This window comes from Platalea leucorodia (genome assembly GCF_965183815.1).
Source record: "Platalea leucorodia genome assembly, chromosome: 2".
NCBI lineage: Eukaryota > Metazoa > Chordata > Aves > Pelecaniformes > Threskiornithidae > Platalea > Platalea leucorodia.
Window position 1 is genome coordinate 23,762,931 of NC_138824.1, and position 27,623 is coordinate 23,790,553.

General features: G+C 37.8%; 1 protein-coding gene across 1 annotated transcript in view; it reads right to left on the bottom strand.

Moving 5' to 3' along the window:
* Positions 1-1,883: 1,883 nt before the first annotated feature.
* The window catches only part of UBL3 (ubiquitin like 3), a 58,646-nt gene continuing 32,906 nt past the window's right edge, over positions 1,884-27,623 (bottom strand). The window contains exons 2-5 of the mRNA XM_082337663.1: positions 12,348-12,456; positions 8,723-8,809; positions 4,068-4,145; positions 1,884-3,658 (exon numbers count right to left, since the gene is read on the bottom strand). Coding sequence (XP_082193789.1) covers positions 3,606-3,658; positions 4,068-4,145; positions 8,723-8,809; positions 12,348-12,456 — 327 coding nt within the window. The 3' untranslated portion in view covers positions 1,884-3,605. The remainder of the gene's footprint in view (positions 3,659-4,067; positions 4,146-8,722; positions 8,810-12,347; positions 12,457-27,623) is intronic.

A 27,623-nucleotide genomic window follows, 5' to 3' on the forward strand; every position in this document is an offset into this window, starting at 1 on the left:
CACAAAACACACAAGCTTTACTTCCCCAAAGAGCAGCAGCAGAAAATCCCGACTTTTGGCCAGCCCAGAAACGGCTGCCGCCTTCCTGCTCACCTGTAAGAGAGGAAGGAAGCTTTATCAGAGCACTGTGTACCTCTCTGCGAAATTAAATCACTGTTCCTCCTGTGGTAAATGCAGCGTACTAAGGAAAGCAGACTGCAGAGATCACCACTGCATTAATATCGATGCAGCACCTTAGCAAAGCCTTTAACATTACAGTGGCCATACTTTATTCCTCCAGCGGCTGAGCTAATCCCTAAGACTGTGTCAAGAGTCATATTTTTGCTATCACTTCAGAAAACAGAAGTTACAGAGTACTTTCTTTGCTACCAGATATTATTCCTCACATGTGTGAATATTAATTTATGATTGATAACACACACAATGGAATGGGAGACAGATGCGGTCCCTTCATGGTATTTCAGAATACGAAGGGCTCCAATTCATCCTCTCCTCCCTTCCTTCATGACATCTATTAACTCATCCACAGGGAAAATATCATTCCTATCTAACAGTGAAAATCAAATGTCAAACTCTTCAACATATTACCAGACCATCCAACAGCCTGACCCTGCAAAGACCTAGCTTTAATCTTTATGGGCTGCAAGCATCCTCTTGGCTCCAAGCAACACAGAAGAGAAACATATCCATGAACTTTAGCAAGGCTGAGGAATCTGGGATCAAGAGCTACCGCTTTTGTTTTGGCAAATATACAATCCACAACACAAAGAATCCAAGGAAAAAAAGCACAAATCTTTTAGCAATTCTCCCCCCCAGTTTTCCACCAGCCTCACACCACAACAGAAACGCTCTGCAGTGGGCAGAACTCCGGCAATTTGCAGGAAAATTAAGGCAACGGTTCTACCTGCTTTCTGCAGGAGTTATTTTGGCAAGCTCACGCTTTAAATGCCAGGCAGCATTTAAGGATTTGCTTGGACATGTGCATGTACGCATCATATTCATCTCAAAAGGGAACTCCACATACTTTGCTATTCAGGCTCGCCAAATATTTTAACTGGAAGCTACTGGATTTTCATATATTTATACCGTATTAAGTACCTAGCTACCTTTTCAAACCAAGATTACATTTCAAACATTAATTTTTCAAAACCAATGTATCTGAAAGACTTGTTTGACTAACAAAACATGTCCTGCCTCAGCCCGTTTTTTTCATGTATTGTCACAGCCACTTCCCAGCTGAGCCTGTGTTACTCAGGTGGTCAGCATTTTGGAAAAGGGAAATTTCATTTCATAGTTAAAGATAACATGCTGCTAGTAGCTTTCTCAAGCTGATGTTTAGCAAACCTTTTTTTTTTTTTTTTTTTTTTTTTTAAACAAGAAGGTTTGTGTCCCTACTATAGTTACTTAGTTAGGAATTGCACTGCAGAGTACAAGGAAGTCTCCCCCGCCAAGATTCATTTAGGCAATGAGCCGACGGTAATGCCGTCAGAGTTCCCAGCCCCCTACGCGCTATGTGCATGCTCTTCGCTGTAAGTGAAGACTGCAAAAGCTTACAGCACGAGCACCTAACTTCTGCGAGGTACACGAGGGTGTGACACAGCTGCACATTTGCAACTGCAACTGTCCACGCTCACGTTCTTCTCTGACAGAAAAAAAAAAAACAAAAAACAAACAAACAACCCTCTAGGCCACTTCTTTTGACGTGAAAGGAAAACAAAACTGAAGTGATAAACCCCATTAGCAGTTTTCAGCAGGTTTTGACCCCTCCCTTTTTTTTTTTAATAAATAAAATGGAGTCCATCCTTAGTTTCCAGATGAAGAAGTATTATTAAAATTAGTTACAGACCCAATTACAACCCTTAAAACACCACCAAAATGCACTACAATATTCTTTTATTTAGTTTACAGAAGAGTCTATCAGTACAGGTTGCAGAAAGAAAATGTTTAGTGCTATTTACAATTTGTTTTAAAACTCTGCTCTATACAAATTTAATTCTGATCAGTATGAACAATATTTTTGTAAATCTACTGCATATAAAGCATTTCATCAAAGCAGTAACAATGAATAAAATAACCTGATTACATTTGAATGATGCCAATCATTCGAAAAAACGATTACACAGAACATCTGTAAGAGTTGTGGACACTTAAGTACAGAACACAATGTCAACCTGTGACTCATTTTTTTTAAAGGCTAAAGCTATTTATATGGAATATTGTTCTATTATACTACACGCCAATCTCTATTTAACTTCTATAGTTATGTATTTTATAAGATTTTTATTAAATATATTCTACACATATTTGTAATTTCACCCAGGAAGAATTCCTCCCCAGTGAAAAAATATAAAATCTTTTATATTTTTTTATTTTTATTTATTTTTATTTTTTACAGGTTTAGATGAAACTAGCTCATGCTTTAGTGCTGTGCAAATTTCTTTAGCATATCAACGTTTAAATTATTGATATGAAATAAAAGAATGGCATCCTTTTTAATTATGTATGCCTTCAAAAATCAGCTTCTGATTTTAATACAATTGCAAGCACTAATACCAAATGCAGATTACGTAAAGAAACAAAACTAGTACTATGGCAGAGGTTTTTCTTTTTGCTTTTTAAACTTTAATAATTCTTTTGAAGTCTCTAATGAGTAAGCATGACACTGGACACGAAGGTACAGATGAGAAAATGACTGAAAAACACCAATTGCCAATATTCAAATACATAAAATTGAGTAGTAAATGATGTTTTCTAACATTTATGCACAATAATAAAAGCCTATGAACTACAGGAAATTACCCCTCCCATATTAAGGCTAGGAAATGCACTCTCTGCACTTGTTTGTGCTGTCTGAATAAGCACTCAACTAACATATGAGATCAGAGTGCACGCAGTAATGAAAAAATCAGTTTCATCAGCCCTCTACAGAGTGCTTTTAAATTACAGGCACATAGTTTTTTTTGTTTGTTGCAATGAAAATATATATAGTTAGACTTGGTTTAGTTAGTATCCTGTGCCAGTTCGGCCACCAAGGTTGACTTAGGTAGAATTGACTTAAGAGCTTTTCCTTTGATTTGGCCATAAGTGAGATTTGTTTTAATTATAGATATACTATTTTCCAGTGTTGCATTATACATTGTAGGTTATTACTAGGTGTCTCAAATATTGTTAGAGATTGTTGATGAGAAATATACTGTCAACCATATTTAGTGCAAATTGCATCTAGAAAGCTTGACTGGTTAGATCCGGTTAATGGAGATTTTTGTGGCCGCAAAATGATTCCTGCTATGAAAAAGAACACATTAACTTTTCTGGAGATTGAATTCTTTCAAGAACTGATGTACTGTAAGATTATTCAACAAACAAAAAGCAGGAATTAAAAAAAAAACCAACAATGAAATTGTTCATAGATCTTTCTCGTTTTTTTTAAAAAAAAAAAAAAAAAAAGACTAACGAGACAGTGTTCGTGTAATATTTCAGTTCCATGGATTTACAGACAGGCTCTTCCTACAGGTGTTTGAAGCAAGGTAGGGCCTCTTCTATTCCAGCAGCATGAAAGACAAAGACTATATTACATCACACTTAGCAGGTAAAGCTAACAGGGTTTACAGGATTACACAGCAATTGCTTTCTCCAGTTTTTTCACGGTTCCTTTGACCTGTGGAGCAAGAAGAAAGTTTTGCTTACATGACATTTCTAAAGCAATTAGGTTGTCTGTGTGTGAGTATGCTTGATACAAGTATGTTTTTTATTATTTTTAGGACAAAAATTATTTATTATTATACACATGCATACATAACTGAAAAATAAATCAGTAGTCGTTTTTAACAATGAAAATCAAAGTTTTAAGGTTTGAGTAAATTTCTGCATTCTACAAAAATGCTAAACCAGAAAGTTAATTTCTTAGTTTTCTATAAACAACATGTACGAAAGCATTCCATTACTTGTTTCACAAAAGACCACAAGGACTTGACTTTTCTCTACTATGAAATACTCAAAAAGCCTGTAAGAGATCCGAGCGCTTTGCCATGTACTTGAGTAAGAAATACCTCTAGTGCACAGCATACCTTGAGAGTTTGGCTCTGGCAATGTCTCTCTAGCCACCAAATGCATCACTGTTGTTTTGCCAAAAGGAAGTTTTAATGCTGCAAAAGGAGAAAGGGCGATTTATTAATACATTACAGCAATCTTCTTTCTTCAAAACACCCAGTTGAGACTAACTATAATTGGATTAGCATCTCTTCAAAAGTTCATAATGTTAGGTTTGAACTGCTTACTAGATAGATTTATAAAGGCATTTCTGGCTAAAGTTTTGTAGATCGGGGCCTTAGGACCTGATAATAATCACTTAAAACATTGTGTTCTTAGAGACATGATATTCCTGTTAGGAAACTTAGCCTTCCTCTTCGGAGTAGAAGTGGGCATTCATGCCAAGACTCAAGTGCTAAGCACTCTTTATTGATAAGGATGCAAAAAAGTGGCTAATTCAGCTATTAAATTGTTACTCGTGAAACACCAAAAGACTGAGCTACTGCTGCAAAACAGATTTTCCTAAAGTATACTTTGATCTGTGACACAAATTTTCTGAAATACAAGATGTCTGCACCTTGCCTTTTAATACTAATCTGTAACATCAGCTGCATGTGAAAAATATCAAATTTAAAACATTTTAAATCAGACAAGGTAGTTCTCACAATGCTGCCTTTGTGAGCTTTAGTAACACAAAATAACAAAATCGGAGCTTTCCACAATTCGTTCTGCTTGTTTCTGAAACTGAAATGACACTTTTCACATTATGATTTAAGTATACCAACACAGTGCTGTATTTATGGTTTTAGTACTGTAGTATAATATTCATCAAAACTTCTAGTCTCCTTGAAATGAAAGGATTCTCTGTTGCTCGGAATATTTAGCAGATTCTCATTGCCAGATTCAGTATTCTGAACTTTGACTTCTTCCAATCATTTGAGGGGCAGGGGGACAGGGAAAATTATTTTCACAAGTTCTTTACATAACTTTAGTTCTGTTCCCTGTCTCCAACTCCTAACATTAAGCATCTTTCTTGATTATTTTTCTGAGAAATGTAAGGTAAAGATGCTCTAAGTTTTGTCCTCCCACCCCCACCCTCGAAGAAAAAACATTAGTGATAAATGTAACAAGAATTTAACCCTAAATGCACAAATCATTCTGATTTGAGTAGAGTTTGTCCTCTCAAATTCCATTTACATCTTCTATTTTCACATACAGTGCACCAAGGGATTTTAAGTGAATAAATGAATAATGAATGTCCAATAAGCCTGAAGGTAAATGAAGAGAAAAATGCCTCTCTATTTTAATCACTACGGCATAGATTCAAAATTCAGTAATAAAAAAATAAATAAATAAACCTAGTGTTTGGTTACTACATGTATTCAATACAAGCCTAGCTACAACACTGCTATTAAATCATGCTCATCGCCTATGTATTTGTTTGAAAAAATGCAAGTTATGGTTAAAACACAGGAGTAAACATACGGAGGGATACACAGCTCCACTAGCTTCTCTGAAGTAGCTGTACTTTGGGAAGAGCCACCTCTATAGAAAGTCAGAGCTGAAAGTTGCTTAGTTTACTTGAAGCACTGCCTGTGCCTGCAACTAGAAGCTATTGATAGCCTGAAGTCTGACAAGGATGAAGTATTTTGGGTACTTGATTCTGTGATACAACTGAAAACTCCGCAAAGAGCATATTAACAGTCTGTTAAGCTCAATGGAAAAGGACTGTCTTCATGACACAAACTCTTAAGAAGCCATTACAGAAAGAGCAAAGTATTACAAACTAATCACATTAGGGACATCTTTCATAATATCGAGACACTTGATGAGACTTGATTAGTGAGCTGTGGAGATTAGTTATTTACAGTAATCAAGTAACAGTATGCTAATATTTCAATTAACTAATTTCAGCTAGTAGTTTGCATAGTTCACACAAGTTCTTATGAGCAATTTCTAGCTTCTTGCTTGGAGGACCATGACAGAATCTGAGCACCCTAACCTATGCTCAATAATCCTTTCTTGCTCTTGTCTTCGTTCTCTCACCCCTTTCTCTCACTTAAACTAAACTTTTATTTAATTCCTTTCCCATGTGTTTAATTCCACTTTTATTCCGGATTTTCTATTGTCAGAATTTACTTTTCACCTCCTTTTTTGGTATGTGTGTGGCAAAGGGTGGGTTGGCTTTCCTTCCCCTCTCCCCAATAAATAAGGAAGTAAAACATTGCTGATTGATTACCATTCTCTAACAAGAAACAGAGAACTGTCAATTATGTATTACCTCCCTAATTAATATTATTTCAAATGCAAACTGCAAACCAAATATTTAGCTAAAGGATGAAATTTCCTGTTGGAAGCCGAACAACAGACTCTGCCTTGCTAGCTAACTCCCCAACCCTTCACACAGGCAGAGCACAACAAAACAGTGTGGCTTGAGCACCGCAGGCAAGAGTGGCACAGCAAGCTTTACAGAGGGGTCTATTTTTCTTTACCACTTCCAAGACCATTAGCTCTACTGTTCTTGTAGTGATGGTCCCTTCAGAGAAGCTGGCAAAAGAGATGGTTTCTTTAAAATAAAATTTTCCACTGAAAAGCCATTTTTTCCTATCAATTTGTCACTTTTTTTGATGCTGCTTAGTTTAAAGGACTCTCAAATTCATAGGACACTACGTAGACATGTGAGGTTACAACTAGAACGTTACAAAGTCATTTTCAGACGTGAACAAAAATGGGCTCCTGTTAAAAAAGAAAACACCAAACTGTTTCCTTGGAAACTTTTGTTTCACTAGTTGATAAAGTGACTTTCAGTACACAGTAGGTCCCAATTCCAGTCGATATTTCCTGATCACCTTAAGCAAATAAAACACTAAGTGCTATAACTCAGTTATAGAGAGCTGCAGAGAGAAAAGCTTAATGGAACTATATTATAACAGCATAAGAAACTAAATACTGTATTTAGCAAGAAATTCCCTTCCCCACCCCTCCCCCTTCTGAAGATAACCAGTTCACTTTGGGTTACATCTAATGAACACCACAAACTGAAGTAACAGTCTTTCCAGGCTGCTTCATGAATTGCTGTTCCCCTTTCTGCTGTATAATCTTACTCCAGATAACTTCATCAGTACTGAAGTAAGCCAATGTTTTAGGGATTCTTTTTCTTAAAAAAATACAGCAACAACAACAAAAAAAATCTTTGAAAAACACTAACATACATCTAAGATCCTTAGGGTAAAATCATGATGATTAAATTGCAACGCATGAATGATTAAGAATGAACTAAAATGTCCTGAACTCAAGTAAGTGTTCAAAAACCATAGACCTGAGTTAATGCAAGAGTCAACAGCATGCAGCTATTATTTTTCAGCTTAACTCATTAAAAAAATACATTAAATATTTTAAACAAATATTCAAAGTTGTTTCGTATTTAGACAAATGTCACTAAAGGGAACAAGCACTGGTGATTAAGAGCAACACCTAGAGACGAATGGCAAAGAAAATCCCATTTAGCTATCCTTGCCTGGAAAATGTAGGGTAAGACTAGCATCTCTAATTACAGAGATGATCAAATTTGTCTTTCAACCCTACTCCAACCACTACTAGCTGCACTCATTGGTACCTAGTAAACATACAAATTAAGAGTGAATAAAAATTTCAGAGTTCTCCCAGCTGAATTGACAATGATCTTGTTTGTATATATAGCAGCATTAAAAAATTTATTTATATGGAGAGTAAATCTATTCTAAAAGTACATCACTAGCCAACATCGGTAATGGTAGAAAGCCAATCAATGGCTATATCATCCCAGTTACTTCTTCATGGAAAGATCACCATAAGCAGTCCAGAAATACTCTTTGCAGGTTCATCTTAACTTCAAAAACATCTCATTAGTGATTTTGTATTATATTCTCCTCTCTGTGTTGCACTCAAGTACCAAATGCATGAACCTGAACATACAGAGAAAGCGGAAGTATTGATTTATTTTTAAACTGGCACAGAGTTTCGTTTTGTTTAGTCATTGATACAGTTGATATTCACAGTGGCAACTTTTATCTACAAAAGGAAAGTTTATTGTTACAAATTCATGTCATAGCTCTATCAAAGACACTCATCAAAATACGTAATTGTGGGAAAAAACTTGCCACAAGGGGGCAGAGTTGAATTGCATTTCCTTAGCATATGACGTGAAGCCATTTACTTTTGTTTTCGCATAACTATGCAATTGTATCCCTGGGAGAGCACTGGACAGCAAGAATGCTTCCCCTCATTCTCATTCATAGGGTGTCTTCCTTCGTTGCACTAAGATTTAAAGTATTGTTTAACCAATTATCATAAAGTTTATCAAACATTTTTAAATACTTCAGACATTTATGAAGTAGCTTACCCTGCAAGTGCAGTGTAAGAGAGGTGGAACAAAATATTCCATTTAGAAAGACAACAAATAAAAGCAGCATTACTGTTTCTTTATGCAAGAGGAGACTTGACTTAGCAGGTGGTACTTCCCAAAGTTTAACAACTAGTGGTAACAAGATGGAAAAAATACACAATAAGATACAACGTCACTCTATGCAGAGGAAAAATAGTATATAGCAAGCCATACTGTGATCTTGAACAGTAAAGTAGTATTTACTGCACTACAAATAAATATCCCCTTTGCCTGGCTGTAACATGCATAATGAAAATTATATTTTCATACCTCCTAATGTCACATTGCCATGAAGAAACCTCCCTTGATAAATAAGCCGCAAGATATTTGGACTGCTGACTTGTTCTTCTTCCCAATCTGAAAAGAAGCGAGAGAATTTTCACAGTTACACTGTAATAAAAACATCTTTTGTTATTTCTCTCGCCTTTACCCAGGAAGAAAACCAAGAACAGGCTCTGTTGCATGAAACACTGCAGAGAGCACAGGCTGAAGATAGAGAATTCAAGGCTAGCACTCCTGCAATCTATTCTTCAATTTATTATTTGACACTGGATATTGAAGCACATAATTTTATGCCTGCAAGTGTAAATATTACTTACTTCATAGATTGCAAGAGATATTTAGCACATACACAAGTCCTACACAAAATATTTCATAAATGCAAGTTGCTTCCTGAGGTTTAATATCCACTTGGCTAAAATTGCCTTCGTTTCTTCCCATTCAGAAGATTCTCAAGCCATACCCCTCCTCACCAGCTAACTGCCTAACTGGAGCCCTTCCCCAGCAATGGGAGCTCTGCAGGCTGCGCAGCGGCGTTGGACGATGGCCAGACCCAAGCAGTTACGTGTCCGGGGGGGCAGTGACCTGGGCAGCCCCGGCCGGCCACCGCGGAGAGCCTGAACAGAGGGCTCTCTCAGAGCAGACGCTGACTGACACATTTTAAGGAACTTCTCAAAGGACAATCCCTGGATGTTTTTATGTGGCCAACAGTGATTCAGGAAAAGCCAGCATGCATTTTCCTATAATGCTTAAGCCATCATAAATCATTTATAAGCTTAAATGATCTTTTCTTGCTCTTTTACTGTTCCCTGTCACAATGTGAACAACAAATACATCTGCACTTTGCTTTCAGAACAAATACCATAAAACCTTGAAATGTTGAATTAAATGGGCTCTCTGGGAATACAGTGTCTTCAGTTTCTTAGCTGACCAGATATTTGGCAACAGCTGCTCACAAATGTTCTCTCTTTCTGCTTTTGTAATGTTTATACACCAAAATGAATATTCAGCAAGGGATCACAACAGGCAACAGAAACCAACCTGTTCACTGGGAACATACAATTAACATACAGGCAGTGGCAACTGGCACCACAAAAGGAGAAGAACTGAAAAGCGGAGAAGGGGAAGCATTAAAAACAAAAGCCACGGCTGCGGAGAGTGGACGGAGAGGCATCTGGTGCGAAAAAGCAAGCAGGCAGAGACGCGGGCAGCAGGAGCCATCGCAGCCCCCGCGCTGCGCAGAACACGGGGGAGGCAGGGCTGGTATCAACAGCGGAGGCCGCAATATCCCCAGGTGCTGCCATGTGCCTGGTTTATAAGATTAGATCAAATTAGGCAACCAAAGCTATTTGAATTGCAAGTATTTCCACTCAGGGTCTTATTCAATTGTCTTGCAATTCAAGCACATGCCCTTTTTGCTGTGCTGTGAAGTGGGCTACGTTAAGGATCTGAAGAATCACACTGCTCGGGTAAATGATTTTTTGGAAGATACCTTGTACTCCATACAGTCTGAACTCCACTATACTATGGCTGTAAAGAGAAGTTCAGCCAGTTTACAATGCCATAATGATGCAAAACAGCAACCAGAAGAAGACAGACTATATTTTGGCACAGGTATTTGCTCATTGTTAAGCTGCCAATTCAGCCATTCTTTTAATTTTTGCTTCTTGGCTGGCAGTCTGAAACATTTCTTTCTGACGTGATTTGAAATTTTAATTTCCACTGATGACTAAATGAGCCAAGGAGATAATATTTACCTATGACTTTTTTTTTTTTTTTTTTTTTTTAGGTTCAGCAGGTAATTGCTGTACAAGAAAAAAGTTAATACTATTTAGAAGAAAAAGGCAGGGGGGTGGAAGAGAACAGGTAACCTACCTAGATGATACATTAATATAAATTTGGCATTTTCCACTACAAGGCAAGAGATCCTTAATTAACAACAAAGAGGGGAGGAGAGGTTTGCCTTAATCCTGCCAGCATGTGACTAAAGATATTTCACAAATTTTTTTCCCCACAAGATCATGACAAGTCAAAATGGTAGTAAAGCTAATCATTTCATATCATCTATAGTTCAAGTAAAATTTAGTCCTCATCAAGATTTCTCAGTCCTGTGGCAAAGAAGGGCACTCTCAGTCTGAAAACAGCTAGCGGGCTAATGTTTATGAAAACCTATTCACTATTCTGAAGTAGGTTTTTCCTCAGTCTTTTAAATTGACACTATTCTTCTTTGCACAGGCAATTAAATATTCATCAAGATTTAGAGCACTCCCTCAGGACAGCAGGTATTTGAACTGAGGCTTCCATGTCCAGTTCTACTTTTCTTTTTCTTTAAAAGAGACTTTAAAATCTGGGTTTCTTCCCAACTCCAAACTCAGAATCTGCAACCTTCAAGCTCTTCATAAGACTGGGAACATGAGGCCACATGTTCAGGAATAAACTTAAGTAAGAAAAAAAAACAGTTCTGCCTTTACTAATTCAGATAAAAGTACACAAAAAAACATTTGGTCATGACAACTATGTCATAGGCACACATTAAAATATGTACAGCAGCTACGCAGATGCTGTATCAACCAGATTTCTTAGGGTAAAAATATTTTACATCTACATCTAATATTTCAGAGGACTAAAGACCTCCTCCTTCATTACATATTTTACTAAATACATAATGCTGCCTCCCAGCAAAACAAACAACGAACAAGTCCCCTGAAACCCTGTTCTTCCTGACCAGTTTAAGGCCTAAAATATGGATTATCAACACTTTCTGGCATGAATTATCATCCGCCATACCTCTTTGACAAAGGCACCACAGAAACAGATACTGCAAAGTTTTAGTTTGTGTAAATAGTAGGCTTTTTTAACATCAAAACAGTAACCCAAATGAAGTCCTGTACCAAAAGAAGCGTTTTCTTTCATCATATGTAATGCTATGTCTGCGTTTTGGCTATTTTCCCATGAAATCATAGTCGGGGAGAACAGAAGCACTTTGTTTTTGTGGAACTATTCACATATGTGAATACACATCTTAAGTTTTCAATTCAATTTTTCAAAGCTAGTATTCCTGTGTAATAACCAAATATATTCATACAAGTAACCTCAGTTTCCCCTCGGTCTTTTAATGTCCTTAAAATGTATTTTATTTTTTCCTAGAAAAATATCATTATTACAGATCCTTTCCAAGATAAGGCAGTAAGGAAGAAGTACTTCAGACTTAATTTCACTAATGCGTTCCTATGACGTGCTATGTTTTACATTAGCTGTCCTCACAGAAGAGGTTTTATATCTCCAACATTTCCTCACACTTACTAGATTCTCTAACAAGATTGATCAAGAAAGCATCTAAAGATAGGGGGAAAGAAGTACTTCAGTTTGGGGAAGTAAATTTTAGAAATAAAGTAGGAAATAGTCCAGACATCTACAAATCTGCCCAACTGAAGAAACAGAGAAAAAGAAGGCAAGACAACAATTGTATTTCTATATAAATCTACACCCAGAGACACAATAAACATACTTAATTTGAACATTGATAACAGCCATCAGTTTATTGACCCTTTAGTCTGAATATACAGGGAAACTTCTAGCTCGCCAGTTAAAAAGTCAAAGCCACACAGCTACTCACCCATGGGCCAGTTGTCATACACATGTTTTGCGATATCTGCAGCAGAGTCATTTGGTGAAAACAGGAATTCTTTCGTTTTCCCACTTACCAAGATGAGGCGCAAATTTATCTGTAAAAAAAAAAAAATGCAGTATTAGGGAAGCATCCAGAAAAGACTTAAATTATTTTTTTAAAAGTTACTAAAAAGTTGCCATTGGTTTTAGAAGATTGATCCAAACTGATTTGAAAAAACAGTTTAAGATGGTGTTAAAAATAGGGCCAAAGAGGTCAATAAAATTCTGTTTGTTTACACATAATCTAGGAAGATTAAATTCTAACAGCTTGCATTTTTGACGATAAACACCAGAAGATTCTGATAGGTAGTGACTGAATCAACTGTGCCATTAAAAAAAAAAGCTTTCAGCAGAGTATAAAAAAATTCCAGCCAAGACACACTGGCAACGTATCTACTTGAATGAAGAGGAAAAAATATAAACCTGAAAAATTAACCCAAAGAAAGAGCACTAAAAATATCAAAATCTGCACTGAATAGGCTGTGAGCCTCAGTAAAAGCCGTAGCACGCTCCCTGCAGTACGATATTTGTCAGCCCTGATCTCGCCCACTACACCTCCTACGAAACACCAGGGAGTCAGAAAGCATCCTTCCTCGGTCCCAGCTGCCACAGAACTTGAATCCCTCTGCCAGTCTTCTGAACCCAAAACTTTGTCCCACCATTGTCTTCCACTACAAGCAAAGTGGTTGAGATCCACATGCAATACAGTAATAACACCACATCATGGTTTTTCTAGCATCAATTTCCTTTATATAACCATCAGCATCTTCAGCTATGATTTTCCCCTCTTCTATTTGCAAGTTATTGAATAGAATTCCTTTTCTGTATAGCACTAAAATAACCCATACAAAGAGCTCGCAATGACATTACTTACAATGCAAAAGAGATTAAATTTTGGCTCCTCAAGCAACGGCTAGCAAGGTCACAAAATGTGTTTGGGTAGCTAACACTTAACCAATGCCCGTGGCAAGTAGGAGTCTAGCTGCTTTTGTGTTTTGGCCTACAAGCCTAAATTGCATCCACTTTTAGCAAGACTTTAGCACACTAACTGCTTGGATACTTTTTTCCAAATCACACGCTCAAACTGTGGCTCTCATGTTTAGTTAAGTTGCAACAAAGCTTTCCTTGTTGGAATTCAGTAAACTGTGTTCTAGATCAAAGGAAACATTCACAGCGATGCTCAAGTTTTCAAGACTTCTTCAGGGTCAAAAAGTCTCAGCACATCACATCTACTGAATACGACAGCCCTGCCTCAGTTACCTACTCACCACTTATTTCAGAAGCTCTCCAGACAGATTGTCTGTTCTCTCTTGAATGCTTTGTGTTGGATCCATCCCACCTGTCTTTAAGCACCTAATGGAGGTATCCAAATTACAATCTCTATCACCCTGCACACTTCAAGGTCAATGAAGAAAATGACCCCTCCAAAAAGCAATTCAGTCTCTATTTCAAAGCGTAGCAAGGATAAAAAGAGTTAGCATAAAAGGGCTAAGTTCCCCTCCCTGTTCCCCTGCTAACGCCCTTCAGAAAATACCACATACTGAGTTCTGCCATTAGCCCAGGAAAGAAGCCAAGTGGTAGCTGCCTCTGAGAAAGCACCACAGCCACTGTAAGGGTATCGCTGCATACCAGGAAACTGCGAAAAAAAACTTAAAAGGAGAGAAGCTGCAGGAATGCTGTTTAAAGGCAATTATTCATAAAATTCAGAACACATCTGGCTATAAACATTAAAGTTCCATTTTCTTTGGTATTTCCAGAACAATTAAGGAATTATTTTCAAATCTCACCAAGATTTAGCAGAAAAAGCAGACCAAGTTCCACTATTCCTCTTTAATCCAAAAACCTGACTACTGTAATGAATTACAGCTTCAAAATGTCATGCCTAAATTTAGCAATGGCCAGACTACGTCCACTTGTTGTTTTGCTTATGTTGCCTTTCAGTTTAATTAGTTTCCCCCTCTTAGCCGTCTCCACCTGTGTGTGCATAGACAACACTTACATATATGGTTTCTTTAGCGGGACTACCCAAGACAAGCTCTTCAAGCTTTCTGTAGTGAGATACCCATTTCCCCGTTCATCCTAGGAACCTGTCTCTGCACATTGCAATTTCTTCTCTTTCCTCCTCAAAACCGATGATTATTTCTGAAGCATACTAAATGATGTCTCACCAGATGCTTGTATAACACCACCAGTAATTTCCTCTGTCTACTGGAAACATCTTCTGTGACTGTGTCCCAAGAGCACATACACCTTCTTCATAACTGCACCACGCCGTTTGCTCAGTTACTTTGTACCCCTCTCTACTTTGATCCTTTCAGTTATTCAGCCTCCAAGCCTATAACTGACATGTTGGCTGTAGCACCCTAAAGCACAAGGCTCCAAATTTCATCCCACTCGTATTACTCCATCCCTTCCAGGGAAAGGAGGCTACGTGGAAAGAAGTATTCTGCACCACAAAGATGTTTCAGATCTCCCCCATGTCTGGGCTCATGGCCTGTGAAATCCCCCCAAAATTTCTGTGTAACACTACTTTCTCTCTACATTAAGAGCATTTTTTCAAACCTCATGTCATCAACAAATTCTAGCAGCAAGATCCCTTTACATGTACCTTTGTCATTAAATGAATCCGGAAACATAAGACCTATCTGACAATTGATCCATAACAATTCCAGTAACGAGCTCTCTCTGAGCTGGTTTCCCCCTCCTCTCAGCTAGGTCCTTTATGTTAGGCCCTTACGCACACTCACAATTTCTCTATTAAATCCTAATTTCTCCTATTTCACCAACAGTTTGCAATACAGCACCGCATCAGTTATATGTACGTATTCAGATGAAACTATAAAAATGTCTAGGTAGAAAATAAGTTCTTTTCATCAAAAGTCAGCTTGCCACGCTCCAGCTTTCAGAGGCATGGTGAACTGCGCTCCATTCCACTTTCTCTATACCTCATTATCTTCAATTATCCTTTAAGCGTTAATGCATCTCATTACAACACCAACATACTGCCAAAAATTTAGGAGGTTTAGACTGCGTCACAAACTGTTATTGTACTTGGGAATGGGCTGCCTGTTTAAAAAACAAACAAACCAACCAACCCCAAATATTCGGCAGCAGTGCCTGCTGCTTCGCCAGCAGCCCTCCTGCCTCTCACTCACATCCCCCCGGCATCCATTTGCTCTACCCTAACTGGCTCCTGAGACCCCCCCTTAGCTTGCTCCCTCTGGCCAAGCAGTCCCCCAGCTCTGATTTTATGCAGGTTATCTAAGCATTTCTTTCCCTTCATCTGTGTCGTTTATCTGTGGTGAAGATTACCTGTTTTGAAGATCATAACACTTTCCTTGGCAGCAGATATAATACCAAACCATCAGCTCCCTAGAACTGTCTGATTTGGCACCTACAAGAAGGTGATTTTAAAAAATCCAGAAGATTAGTCCTGCTCGGCACTTAAAATATGATTAGGGCACAGCATTTATGTAGAACTAAAGTTATTCTTCAGCTAGCATAACATTAAGAAGACACATTTCTTTTTATTCTTGCTACTGAGTTTTGAGATTACCCAGGCACACTAAAGGTAATACAGAAAGGAGAAGAGTATCACAGAGAAATAACCAAAACTAACTTGGCTTCCTGGAAAATTTGATTAAGTCATACTTCTGCAGTTAATATACAATGTAAAATCTATATAAGCAACAGGGAAAAAAAAAAAAGTGAAAAAATGTTAGTTCCTTCTCCCCCCTCGCCCCCGCAAGATGGATAACTTAATAGTGCTGAAGTTTTTTGTTGCTGAAGAACATTTCTTATAGTCTTACTATGAAACATAAAAGGCACATCAAGATAAACTAATAATTTTACAGGATATAATATAAAGTATGTGTAAAATGCAGGAGGAATATTTTCATTAACAAAAAAAAAAAAAAAAAAAAATCACTAATATCAGCAGAAGCCCAAAATAAATCCTTAAATCAGTCAAGCAGATGTTGCATCAAGTGCAAGGAAACAGCTGCTCTAATGAAAGGTTAAAGTATTTTCTTATTTATAGTACAGCATGCCACTGACACATGTAGTTTGCATCTTTGTCTCTCTCTCTATATGCACATATATATATAGAAGATATATATATGTATATTTCTACTTCTTAATCTTGGCTTGAAGGAATCTTAGTCTTGAGTTGCACATCACACTACCTCAAAGGGCTTGAAGCAAAGAATCCCCAAACTTGCCTTTAAATTTAGAGTCAAATCTCATTCCCCTCAAGAGCATTGGGAAATTTAATGGCTTGCAACTGCTGTGCTACTAATCCTGCAAGCCTGAGAACCCCACTTCAAACAAACTATAGGGGATCTGAAACAAACCTTTCTGGCAAAATGCCCCTAATGAAAGTCCATATCTAAAAGGAGGAGGGGAAGAAAAAAAAAAAAAAAAAAAAAGGGGCATATGTGTATACACATTTACTCAGAAAAAAAAACTTGGTTAGATAGAGAATTTTTTGCCACAAAAGCAGTAAATTTTATTTTTTCCAGTTATGAAAGGCTTCTTAGTGGTCTTAGCTACCCTGTATCCTATTTCCTATGTTAAAAGCTAGCAAGGAAGTTGTATCTGTATCCCTTGTATGCTTAAAGCCCCTCCACCTATTCTTGGCAAGAGAGTCTTGGTGCCGAGACACTTTTGCGATTCTCGTGGCCCTGACAAGTTTGCTCTTCCATAGGGGACATAACGAGCGTCCTGATTTTTTTTTTCTTTTACCAAAGGGAATTCCAGCCTTTTGCTACAGCAAACTGATACGGATCATATCCTCACGCTTCTGCACTATAGCACCAGCTGCAACGTTACTGATGAAAGCAGTTCCGAAGGGCCACAGTATCAGAAGCAGGCTTAAATGCAATCCGTGGACTCCATCCCCTCCGCGCCGTTACGTAACCGCGCATTCTGTTTGTGATCTCAAGCATGCAGCCCTCCCCCTCGCTCCCCCAACACCAGCCGCCTAATTACAGCTCCGGTAACTACCCCATCAGTCGCATCGCATACACAACACGGAATTTCAGTGTAGATTATATACTGTAAACCAAAAAAAACCCCATAAATGCAAAATATATATTTATGTGTGTGTATATATATATATATTTTTATGTGTGTGTGTGTATATATATATATATATATATATATATGCAAAGATTGTAGTAACAACTCTGACCACAACTTTTGGGACAGAAATTTGGGTCGCGTATATGCAGATATAGAGTAAGTTGCGTTTTGTTTGTTATAGGCATCTGCAACAGAGTTTGTTCATTCTTTAAGGCGTAACTACAAAATGTCTTACTGCTACAGTGCTTCTAATTTCACAGCTAAAGTTAAATAAATGGGAAGTCACTTCAACATCAAGAAATGAGAAATTTATAATCTACACTATGTTTCTTGATGTTTAAGTGACTTCCTATCTTTTCAGCTAAACAAGTTATTTTGTTACCAATTTTATGCTCCAGTAGCAGCTTAAGATTCCTCCCATCTTACAATTAAAATGCAGAGGAGGAGAAGTGTCATATCGTGATATGCTGTACAACCCCAAGTTTAAACTAACTGCTTTTCTTCAGCTGTTTAAGATGAAAATACATACACAAGACTAGTTTTTTTTCCTTTTCTTAATAGATGTGAAACTGAATTAAAAACAACAGACCAGAAAGGAAAGCGATAAGAGCATTCAGAAAAACAGACTGAAGTTTCACTTCTCAAAATCCAATACATTTACTTCCCAGTTCAAGTTCATAATTGTAAGAAATGTTTGTTCTCCAAAGACACATCCAAGTTTCCTAATGACTCTAGGCCAAAGAGAAACCTCACAGCACCATGCAGTACACTTTACTGACCGAACTCCACCAGATTCACATAAGAGGTTAAACCAAGCCTGAATAACAGTCTAAGTGAAACAGCAGCATTACACAGGCCAAGTCAGCAGGGACCTGCAGGTTCTAGGCTCCAGTTCACTCCTAAGGCAGTTATATTGTCTCATGTAGTCCCTTCTGGAAATGTGTCGACCTCAATATAATGAAGAACTTCAGTTTTTACACTCCCTGGAAGGCTGCTCTAGAACCTGACTGCCCCATTGAGTGGAGCTTTCCTCTAATTCCCAGCCTAAGTTTATTCTTACATTCACTGATGCCAGACCTACTTTGTGCTTTAATTATAATAGGCTTCCCCCCCCCCCCCCCCCCCGGGGTTTTGATGGCTTTCTTCTACATCTGCAGAAAAGGACACACTTTGCTAAAATAAACAAGCAAAGGTTTTCCTCATTAATAGGCTGGCCCTTGCTGTGATCACTGTCTTCAAAGCTCTGAAGCACATCAACAGAGGTTAAGGAAACTGGGCTTGGTTAGCCTGGAGGCCTGGTGAGCACCTATTAGCAACCCTCCTATGCCTAAATTACCAAGACGACCTCCTTACTGAAGTCCAAGACAGAAGAACAAGAAACAATAGTCATAAATGCAAAAAACAGGCTTTGAACTGTGATAGGGAAAAAGGTTTTCGCCCTGAGGACATCAAAGCAGTGGAAGAGGTCACTCAGAGATGCTTTGGAAGCTCCGTCCTTGGGGGTTTTCAAGACCCAACTGACAAAGCCCCAAGCAACCCAGTTTGAATTTGGTGGTGACCCTGCTTGCAGCAGGAGGTTGGGCTAGAAAATTTCTCAAGGTCCTTTCCAGAGTGAATAATTCGACAATTCACTTTAATCTCCATCTGCTTTACTTTTGGTTCATTTTTCTTAAGTATGCATGATTAGAATTATACATAATATTTCAGAAATTTATAAAATGATACTAGAACCTCCTTAAATCGACTGCAAATGCCTCTCCATTTCCATATGAAGATCACAACTGTCTCACATTTGCAATGCAGTAACCTTGCAATGCTCTTCTCCAGTCCAGTCATTTCCATGACATAAGCCTTCAAGCTTGCATTACGAAATACTGCTTTTAACCACCCATGATGTACAGAATATTTTTATATTAGTGCAATTAATTCTGTTCCTATTAATTCAGTCTTTGAGATAATCCAGTCTTTTCCATACAACACCACGATCGTCTTCTGTACTGTTGGTGCCTCCAAATTTTCATCATCAACAAATTACATCAGCATACTGATTTTCCTTGTGTCAGTGGCATAAAAGAAAACATCAGAAAGATAGCTAGTCCCAAAATTAATCTTTAAAGAATTCCACTAAGCATAACTGTCAGCCTGACACTTCCACATTGCACACTGTATCTTACCACCTTCTCCACCCAACTCACACACTCTATCAAACCCTGCCTTCCCAAACCAATCCTGTCCTACGCAACATCAACTACTCACTGAAGTCCAGACAGATTACGCTGCTTCTGCATTTCCCTCATGTGAAAAACACTCTCCTTCCGAAGAAAACTGGCTAATGAATCCATCATAATCTAACTTGGGTAAATATATATATTGTGAATTTTATTCCATTATTTCTTCTCTGCTCCTTCTCAATATCCTTCTTGAGGTGGTTATTCATCTGTCAAATTCAGTCTGTCTCTACGTCCTTTCGCTCATCTAGCATGCAGATATTTTATACCTTTAATGTCTTCGACCGGAAGAAACACCAAGCATGCAAATTTTTCACATATGTTCCTTATACTAACCCAGTACATTTAGTTTAATCAGCATCTGCCCCCTTGAAATCCAAAGCCTTTACGTACACTCCTCCTTTGTTTATTCTTCCATTTGATTTTAACTGTATCAGCTTCCGATCATTGGATCCAATGTCATTTTCCCAAGCAGCCTTCTGAAATTTTCCAGAGCTTTCTAGGAATTCAAGAGACACATCTAGAATAATAATATTAGCTCCTTCTTCGCCAAGAAACTGGCTGGTCGGGGGACTGAGATGCAGGTGCATAAGGTAAGAAAGTGAGCAAGAAGTATGAATTTGTAGCCCAATGATGTAAGCATTCTCACGAGAGATAAGAGATCCCTGATTTTGGACTCTTGTTCGAGAGTCACTTGGTAAAATAAATAAAACTATTGTTCTTATGAATCACACCTGGAGACACCTATTTTCACCAGATACTTTGTAGGGAATACAGGTAACTTCACTGCACTTCCTCAACTGAACACCTAAAATTTACATTTTCCAACACTCAGAACCCCTGCATTTAGCTTTAGATGCACAAAGGGGCTTTGCTCTACCCTTACAATACCTTGCACCTGTAATAAATTTACTTCATATCAGGAAAAAAAAAAGGACATGGAACACGAGAAGTCACACAAATTGTCAATGTGACTGAACAAAGCTCTGAAGTTTCACTGCCAGCCAGCTGACAGACCTGCGTCACTCGTTCAAAGCCACACCACTCGTGGAAGTGGAGCGATCCAAACATGACACCATAGAAGTGTGACGGCACTCCACATCACTCTATTCAAGACTAAGGTGAACTTCATAACCAGCTCCAATGACATGCTCATCTTTAGATTACTACAAAGAGAAACACATTTTTAAGTGCAACTACTTTCTCAAACAAGGAATGGCTAAGGCAACTTTGCACTGATAAAAACTAAGTTAGCAAATTTCAGAGAAGTCTAAAGTGAAGGGAAAGAAAACCCAAATGAAGCATAATCAAATTTTATTTAGAGGAAGAAACAGCAAAATCCTATAAGCATTTAACTCGGCAGCTATGACAGAGCTAGTTGTTCCTACGGAAACCATGACCTTCTTGAACCTAAAATCATAGTGCTTGGTCGCATTTCATCCATTCTCTCACTTCAGTTCAAATAACACAGGAACAATGGCAATATATTCTTCAATATCCTCCTGTGAGTTCCAGGGTTATCTTTTAAGAAGAAATATCTAGGAAACATTGTTCTTCAAAATAAATTAATACAGATACTATCATAAATAACCAGTAGAATACAATGGATTTCAGTGGAGCTTACATACTGTTTCCTGTACTATCCTGACTAGCAGCATTCCTGGGACAAGGATGATTTTGCCTTTTTTTTGGGGTGGTGGGGGGGTGGTGGGGGTGGGGGTGGTGGGTGGTGAGGTGAACACAACACAGCAAAGCATCAGCTGGAGCTAGTTAAGAATTTTCACTGAAAATCAGTTTTAATAAGAAAGTAAAAACAGAATAACCACCTTTTCTTGAAACATACAGATTCTATCAGCAAAATATTTTTCAATAATTTGATGAAATAAGAGTCACAAATGCCCACCTATGAATAATTTCTCTCCCAGCAGTACAAGATAACGGAGATACTACATTACCTGAAATAATGCAAGCACTCAACTATCTGGTCTTCTCAGCTCAAATGGCATTTTGTCTACTGTATCCCAGGTGCACACTTTAATTACAGGGTACAGAATTAACCTGCCTCCCACTGGCCCCCAAGCAAATCCACTCCAACAGGAAAGATTCAGAGAAAGACCTACTCCAATTAGTCATTAGCCAGAGACAGGGCAGTTTCACCGTGCACATGTGAAATAAATTTCTCTTATGTTATGATAGAATTGTCTAAGTCCATTATAATCGTAATGTGTAAATTACAACATAGAGAAGACCATGTTTTGGAATTGAGCTTTAATACAAATAGGTAGCAAAAACAGCAGAAAGAAAAAGTTAACCACATGGCATTCAAGCTTGCTATTTTCAAAGTTCATCTTTTCAACCCAGTGTTGGAGTAAGTGTATTTTCACTTTGAAATAAAGTGACGAAAACATAGAACAGAGAAACTGATATCCTCAGATTAACAAGAAATTTTGGTAGAGATCATTTTTAGCAATCAGTATACCATGCTGAACCAGTCATTTCAAAACACAAGAGTGGTAATAATAATAAAACTGCATCAAATGACAACGCACACGTGAGAAGCTCGTGCTTGCAGACTGAACCAGTCAGCTCTGGCAAGCACAGTCATAGCGAGGTGGTTTGATTAACGCTGGTGTTACAGAGCTTCTGCTCTCAGGAGGGACTCCCGGTGAAACTGGAACCGGCCCATCCTGGAGCGACATATCCTGGGGGTCCCTGGCGTGTAGTGCGTGGAGCTCATGGTGAAGCAGCAGCAAACACAGCCTTTTGTGTGACTTCTTCAGAACGTACATACAATACTAGCACAGAGGAGCATTCCAGGTTTTCTTTCTGAAGTGGGAAAAAGTGCGAGTAGGAGAGAGAAGAAGGTGTCTGTTTCTATATTTTCAATCTCTATCTCCCTAAAAACATCTTCTAATGACACGCATCCCAACATTTGACTCCAGAATATAAAAGTGAAATCAGCGCGTACCATCTGTGTTACCATTCCGCCATCTCTTCTCCAGAGCTGCCCCTGGAGAAGCCCATCACCTTGTTTTTCACCCTCTCATATCACTTGGTATTTAAAGCTTAGAAATTCAGTACACAAATATGAATAATGATAATGCTAGGCACTTACTTAAATTTGGATTTAATTCTGATATAACTCAACATGTCTAATGTATTCTATAGACAGAGTATTTACGTAATATTTTAAAATATTGCTTAGGACTGTTCAATGTCATCTTTAAAGAGAGATGCAAGTCCATCAAGTTTATGAATGCTGATTTTGTGAAATGCCTAACATCTCAGATCTGAAAACGAATACTACTGCTGCTAACAAAGGAGAAAATACAATTCCAAGTAACCGATTCCATACATAGCTGCGTTTTCCAAGTCCAAGGGGCAGTCAGATACCCTCTACCCCTTCTTAACCCCCAATCAATTATTTTTTTCCTATCTTTAACCAATTTTGTGGGGGTCAATTTGATTTAACCCATGTTCCTAGAAGTTTCAGATGCAGCTGTTCCATGGTTACAAAGAATAAAGAAAAACTAATGATGGGCAGGGAAGAGGATATAGAATGCTCTGTTTATGCACTATGAGAAAACAGAGGCAGAAAACTGAGTTTCCTGCTGCATAATGTAAGTTTCAAAACCTGCGTGCAATATACCTAGACTGGGAGGTATTACAATTGTATAATCAGAACAGGTCAGTAATCTTTCAGTTACAGCCTGGATGGAAAAAACCATCAGCTTCAATTTGACCAGACATGAAGTTCAGCGAGGAGAAAAAAAAAAAAAAAGTGAACACAAAGAAAACATTAAAAATACAGGAAAAAAAGGACATCTCAAGGGAGGTGCTATTAACTGGGGGCAATCAAAATAGTGATAATTGCAAGCAGCACCTGGTCATGGATATCATCTAGTTCCACATGCTAATTTTCAGGAGAGACAAGTGGGGTTTTTTAGGTTTTGGGTTTTTTTGTTTTTGTTTTTGTTTTTTGTTTTTGTTTTTTTTAAATGGAGTTTTAAAAAGTGATTTCTCATTTTAAGTTATTTAAACATAATAAACATGTATTGGGCTCTGTGCATTCCCGAGTTAATCTTTATTGCAGAAGGCCAATTGCTCTTCCTCCTGCTCCTGCTTTCTACCATGCAAGACAGGAACAGCAATTAAGGATCACTTAGAAGTTAGTGTATATATTAATTTTTCAATTCTCACCAAAAAGACACAAGTAACTAGCCAATATAGAAAATTCCTTGGAAAACGCTTAAATACAGAAAAAAATGCATTTATTTAAAAAGAAAAAAAAAAAACAAAAACCAAAAACAAACCAACAAAAAAACCCACAAAAAACTACAAACCACTCCACTCTTTTGGAAATGAAAGGTCCACCCCTTAGTTCCTTATAGGAGCATAAAATATTCACGAGATGATACTTCTCCTCGGAAACAAATTAATCTCCAACGCAAAGCCTATTTTTAAAATGTGCTACTCCTCAGGCCCCAAAAAAGGGACAGTGATAACCAAGTACAAAAATAGCCTGATTTGGAGCAGAAGAGAAATAACGGAAGAGCAAGGAAACAACCTTCTGAATCCAATCTTGTCTTCTATTCTGTTTTCTCTTGCAGTAACTGTTGCATTATATGGTTTTAATGGAGTTTACTGTGCAGTACAAAAAACACACTGTGACTAAGTAGAGGATTATAGCTCATAAAAATACTATGTGCCATTTAAACTAGACACAGCTTGAAAAACTGTAGAAAAAAAAAAGTCACCCCCTAAAGACAAGTAAAGAGTGATGCGGTCCCCTGAAAGTTGCCTCATATCAGCTCTAAGCTATTAATAACATGGTATGAATAAAAAGAAACTTCCCTAAGATTTTTCAGGACCTACATCCCAATGGAAATGCCAGCAATAGGAGGTAAGTTTTCAGCTTCTCACTCTAGAGTCATTTTGGGACTCTGCTGACAGGTCCTTCACCTCATATGATTCCATATCTTGGTCAGCACTAAAGTATTCCATTTTTCAAGTCTTGATAGAGAGTGTCAAAAACAAAATGGAAAAAGTCTGAAATATCTTTTGAAACATGAAAGAAACAAAGAGTTGCACCTTGACTTAGAGACGTGTTTCAGTTCACTTGGGTGGAAATAGCGTAAAATTAATTTTTTATTATTAGCTACTGATTCCTAGCTTCTCTGGGCTTACTGTGTATCATGGCAGTCAGCCAAACTTTTGCCACTCTAAAGCACTATCTAAATCACTGAGCTGTGGTAATTAAAGGCAAGAGACAGGGCACTATATATTTTTGTCTCTGATGCAAAAGACAGTTCAAGTTTTAATCCGAATGGATGTTTCAATGACCATAGACCTCATTTACTCTAGCAAAAGCAAGCAACTCTGATATGAATGAGAACACCACCTTTTCTAATTGTTTTCATCCTAAAATAGCCCAGAGAAAACACTGAATTATGTAATAAGAGATCAAGGATTGTGATGCTGCTGCCAATTTATTCAGAATACAACTCTTCAAGAGCAAACAGCTTGACCTTGACCTATGCCTGTACTTCTCAGAACAGAATAATGAACACTCTTTACCTTCCATTTTCTCCTTCCTCAATGAGTTACCCTTAATGTTCAACAAAAATGTAAGACATGTTTATAGAAAGCTTACATGTTTTTGTTCTATTTAAACATTATGGCACTAATTCATCCACAAGCTAAGCCTGCTGAAGTCAACTGACTAAAGTTAATGGAGTGATATCACAAATAAGATCTGATCCAGTTATTTATTGTGCCCTGCATTCACTGTTGAATACTAAAAGGCACAGCTTATCCACTTGTGTGCTCCCAACCAGCTGGCAGTCTAATAGTAATTCTTATCCTATTTCCATCATGAAGAGCACTAGCGCATCCAGGCTGTCTACTAATGACTAAAACAGTTAAAGCTGCCCTTTCATTTTGGCCACCTCCTTCTCCGGCACTGTTAAGCCTTCCATAGAGTCAGAAACATACAATTTACCAGTTGTTAGCTTATTGCTCAACTTCCTTGGATGCTCTAGCTCCTGATGCAGTATCCCTGTGTGTCTACCACACAGTTGTGTGAAGTATTTGCCACCACAGTAGTCAAGTGCTTCCAAAGCGGACTGCATCTGCCTGACAAGGTACCTTAACCTTTTTCATCCACAAAAAGAGTTTTCCTCAAAGAAAATTAGATTTTAGGGAGGAGGGAAAAAAAAGAATTAATAAGAAAAGCTTTTTAGAGAGCACACATTTAATATATTTTTCCTTTCTTCATTTGTCTTGTATGCCCAGAGTCTACACAAAACCCATCAAATTACATAGAAATGCTTCATTCCATCCCTTCAGAAAAATCTGTCTACATACAAATATCCAAAGCACAAATTTAAGGTCCAATTGATACTCAGGCATCTTCTAAGCATAAATATCATCTTGGTCTAGGATCTCACTAAACCCTTACCAGGAGGGGAGAATAGCGATGCCTTCTTGAAGGCATTTCAGTCTTTTAATCGGCGGCGATTATAAGCAACACCAGTCATGGCTCTCAGTTCTTACTGCATCAACAACTACACTATAACAAGCCATCTGCTCTGTGTCAAAGTAGTGAGTAAGGTTGGCTTCTGTGAATCTGGGGCAACATGTGTTCTAGCTTGCATCTTAATTATGGTTTACAAAACACTCTGTATGGACAACTACAGAGGTATGTTATTGAAAGCTTCCCAAAGTATCTATGATTCTTACCTTTAAAACAAAAAAGAATTAGTATTACTTCCCTGAACTAATTTGTTTGAGTCTATATACATAGGCAACAGGAGAATCAACCATTTAACAGGCTTTTCTCCTCATACACTGTGAATTTTGCTAGAATAAAATAATTTTAGACTTCAGTCATATTCCAAATCCTGAACTTTCCTGTCCTCATGTTTTTAGCATGTGGTCAATACAGCTAGCACATACTACTCATCACCTCCGCGCGTCCGAGTTCTGAGATGTGGAGATAACCTGTCTCTCTCTTCCCCTTTTGTTTCTCAGGTACTCAGGACTGTTAGCGTTTTAGGATAGCTGCTTGTTTTGCTTTATATATAATACTTCCAGGCTACAGCTCATTTACAGAACAGATGTTTTAAAATGAAGAGTGTTTTATTAATAGTTCTGCAAATTCTATCATCGGTTTTAAAGACCCTCTCACCCCTTCTTTGCATTAAGGCAAAAGGCATGACAGTCTAGAAAGATAGCATCAATGACTGACCATATTATGAAAAATCTCACTGGTACCACTGGTTATGACTAACTATAGTTAATGGAGAATTATTTCCCAGGCAATTACTAAACTTTTCTAATTATCTCAACAGAAGCATTACTTTGATGTTACAAGAAACAGCAAACTGTCTCTCCCAAAAACAAACAAGCCAGAAGGTCTTCTAATTGGGACTCAACATGTTCAACTCAGAGCTGTGGACAGATGTCCATGTCAGCTATGATGACCAATCTTTAACAAAAATTATTATTAAAAAAAGAAAAAAAGAAGAAAAGACATCTTTTAATTACAGAAAAGAAAGATGCCATAACTTTGCGTTTGCTGTCATGACATGATAAAAGTGAAAGCAACCATGCTTCTATTTTGGAGAGAAGAGTATAAGAATAGAATTTAGCAAGCTCTCTGTCATGAGACACAATATCCATTAGTATGAATGTTTTGGGGGGGGAAATATGTATGTATGTATGTATCGACTGAATGACAATTCTGTGTATACACCCTGATGTTAACAGTGATACAGTTCAAAAGTTTTAGTACTCAGCCAACTGATCTTCTAGCTAATTACTAAGTCACAATTACAGCACAGTAGTAGAATTGTAGATATAACTATTTCTTACAAAGGGTCTAGCATATACTCACAGGACAATATAGAAAA